Source organism: Nicotiana tabacum, chromosome 7 (assembly GCF_000715075.1).
Source record: "Nicotiana tabacum cultivar K326 chromosome 7, ASM71507v2, whole genome shotgun sequence".
Taxonomy (NCBI): domain Eukaryota; kingdom Viridiplantae; phylum Streptophyta; class Magnoliopsida; order Solanales; family Solanaceae; genus Nicotiana; species Nicotiana tabacum.
In genome coordinates, this window is record NC_134086.1 from 121,523,836 (window position 1) to 121,526,768 (window position 2,933).

General features: G+C 41.7%; 1 protein-coding gene across 1 annotated transcript; it reads right to left on the reverse strand.

The window, feature by feature from the left end:
- Positions 1-1,259: 1,259 nt before the first annotated feature.
- On the reverse strand, positions 1,260-1,967 carry LOC142162260 (uncharacterized). Its single transcript, XM_075218591.1, has one exon. The coding sequence runs from the start codon at positions 1,965-1,967 to the stop codon at positions 1,260-1,262; it is 708 nt and encodes a 235-aa protein (XP_075074692.1).
- Between the last annotated feature and the right edge of the window lie 966 nt (positions 1,968-2,933).

The window sequence follows — 2,933 nt, forward strand, 5'->3', positions numbered from 1 at the left end:
TCCTTGCCGAATTATTACCACCAATTTTTTCCCAACACACTGTCTGGGTTTGTGACCACAATACGGTCCGCATAGTTAAAATACGACCGCATATGTGTAGCAAACTTCCCATAGTGACTTTTCTTCCCTTTCACATGCAATTTTGCCCAGTGTTATGATCTTTTGAATCCTCTGCACTCTAACACACACTTTAAATTTCTCAATTAAATCTATCTAACAAAAATTAAAATTTTAAAGGACAAAAAGGGTGTTACCACACATGGGTTACCTCCCATGAAGTGCTTGATTTACTGTCGCGATACGACAAAGTTGGCATTTCTTTGGGTTCACTCATTGGTCGGGAATGAACAATCTTTGAGAGCCAACTGCTCCACCAAGTGATTTTCACCATCTGTGCCCAAGTAGTGCTTGACTCGCTAGCCATTTACTTTGAAGGTTCGGAGCCCATCCTCCGATTCTAGTTCCACAACTCCAAAAGGAGAAATATTGACCACCTTAAACGGATCGGACCATTTCGATTTGAGCTTGCCCGAAAACAAATTGAGCCTTGAGTTGAATAGCAAAACCAAGTCACCTGACTTGATCTCCCTTTTCAAGATCTTTTTGTCGTGGACGAACTTCATCCTTTCTTTATACACAGCTGCACTTTCATATGCATGGAAACGGAATTCCTCCATTTCATTGAGTTGTGTTAACCTCAAATTTGCAGCTTCAACCCAGTCCAAGTTCAACCTCTTTAAAGCCCACATGGCTTTGTGCTCCAGTTCCACGGGTAGATGACAAGCCTTGCCGAAGACTAACCGATAAGGAGAGGTGCCAATAGGAGTTTTGTATGCTCGTGCGGTACGCCCACAATGCGTCATCTAGCTTCCTTGACCAATCGGTCCTGTTTGCATTAACAGTCTTTGCTAGAATGCTCTTTATCTCCTGGTTGGAAACTTCAACTTGGACACTTGATTGGGGAAGATAAGGTTTAGCCACATTATGCTTGACACCATATTTCTCTAGTAGCCCCGTGAAAGCCTTGTTACAGAAATGAGGCCCACCATAACTAAGAATGGCTCTAGGAGTGCCAAACCGAGTGAATATGTTTTTCTTTAAGAATGTGGTCACACTCCTTGCATCGTTGTTTGGTAAGGCAATTGCTTTAACCCATTTGGACACATAGTCCACAACCACCAAGATATATTTCATCCTACAAGAGCTTACAAAGGGACCCATAAAATCAATTCCCCACATGTCGAAAACTTGTATCTCCATCACAAAGTGCATTGGTATTTCATGCCTCTTGGAGCTTGATCATTGCCTTTGGCATTGGTCACAAGCCTTGACCATTTGATTGGCATCATGATAAATTGATGGCCAATAATAACAACATTCAAGTACCTTATCCGCCGTTCTATTCCCCCATGGCGACCCTCAACCGGTGAGTCGTGGCATGGCTTTAGAATTGACATAATCTCTTCTTCTGGAACACACCTTCTGATGATGTTGTCAGCACAAACACGGAACAAGAATGGTTCTTCCCAATAGTATTGCCAACAATCTCTCAAAAATTTCTTCTTTTGATAGGATTCCAGTCCATCCGGAATAAGGTCACTAACCAAGTAGTTAGCAATATCGGCATACCAAGGAGCAAAAGTTATAGATAATGCTAATATGTGTTCATCCGGGAAAGCATCGTTGAGTTCAAGATCTCCTTTTGGTCTCCCTGCCTCTTCAAGCCTTGATAAATGATCCTCCACTTGATTTTCCGTCCCTTTTCTATCTTTGACTTCGAAGTCAAACTCTTGCAACAACAAGACCCACCGAATCAACCTAGGCATTACATCCTTATTTGCCATAAGATAGCGAAGAGCAGCATGATATGTGTACACTATCACCTTGGATCCCAACAAGTAAGCACAAAATTTCTCAAAGGCATAGACAATGGCAAAAAGTTCCTGCTCAGTCACCGTATAATTCATTTGCGCTCCATTGAGTGTCTTGCTTTCATAATAGACCGAATGAAGAACCTTGTTGTGACGTTGGCCAAGCTATGCTCCAATAGCTACACCACTGGCATCACACATGAGTTCGAATGGAAGAGACCAATCTGATGTGACAATAATGGGTGTTGTGGTGAACTTTTGTTTCAATTCCTCAAAGGCTTTGAGGCATTTCTCGTCAATAACAATTTTTGCATCTTTCTCAAGGAGTTTGCACATAGGATTTGCAATCTTGGAAAAATACTTGATGAAACGCCTATAAAATTTGGCATACCCTAAGAAACTTCGTACAACTTTAACTGAAGTAGGTGGAGGAGGATTAGAAATGATCTCGATCTTCACCCGGTCAACCTCTATGCCATGTTTTGAAATTTTATGCCCCAATACAATGCCTTCATCCACTATGAAATGACATTTCCCCCAGTTGAGCACAAGGTTGGTCTCCTCACATCTCTTAAGCACTTGTCTAAGATTGTTGAGACAATGCTCAAAAGAGTTACCTACCATCGAAAATTCATCCATGGAAACCTCTAGAAAATCCTCCACCATGTCGGAGAAGATGGACACAATTCATCTTTGAAAGGTTGTCAGAGCGTTGCACAAACCAAAACGGCATCCGGCTAAAGGCAAAAGTTTTATAAGGGCAAGTGAATGTTATCTTTTCTTGGTCCTCCAATGCTATATTAATTTGGTTTTAACCAGAATATCCATCAAGAAAGCAATAGAATGACCTTCCTGCTAGTCGATCAAGCATTTGATCAATAAAAGGCATAGGGACATGGTCTTTGTACGCGACACTATTGAGTTTCCGATAATCCATACACATTCTCCATCTGGTCACCGTTCTTGTTGGGATGAGCTCGTGCTTATCATTTTCAATCACGGTCATGCCTCCCTTTTTCAGCACACATTGCATCGGGCTCACCCAAAAACTATCAGAAATGG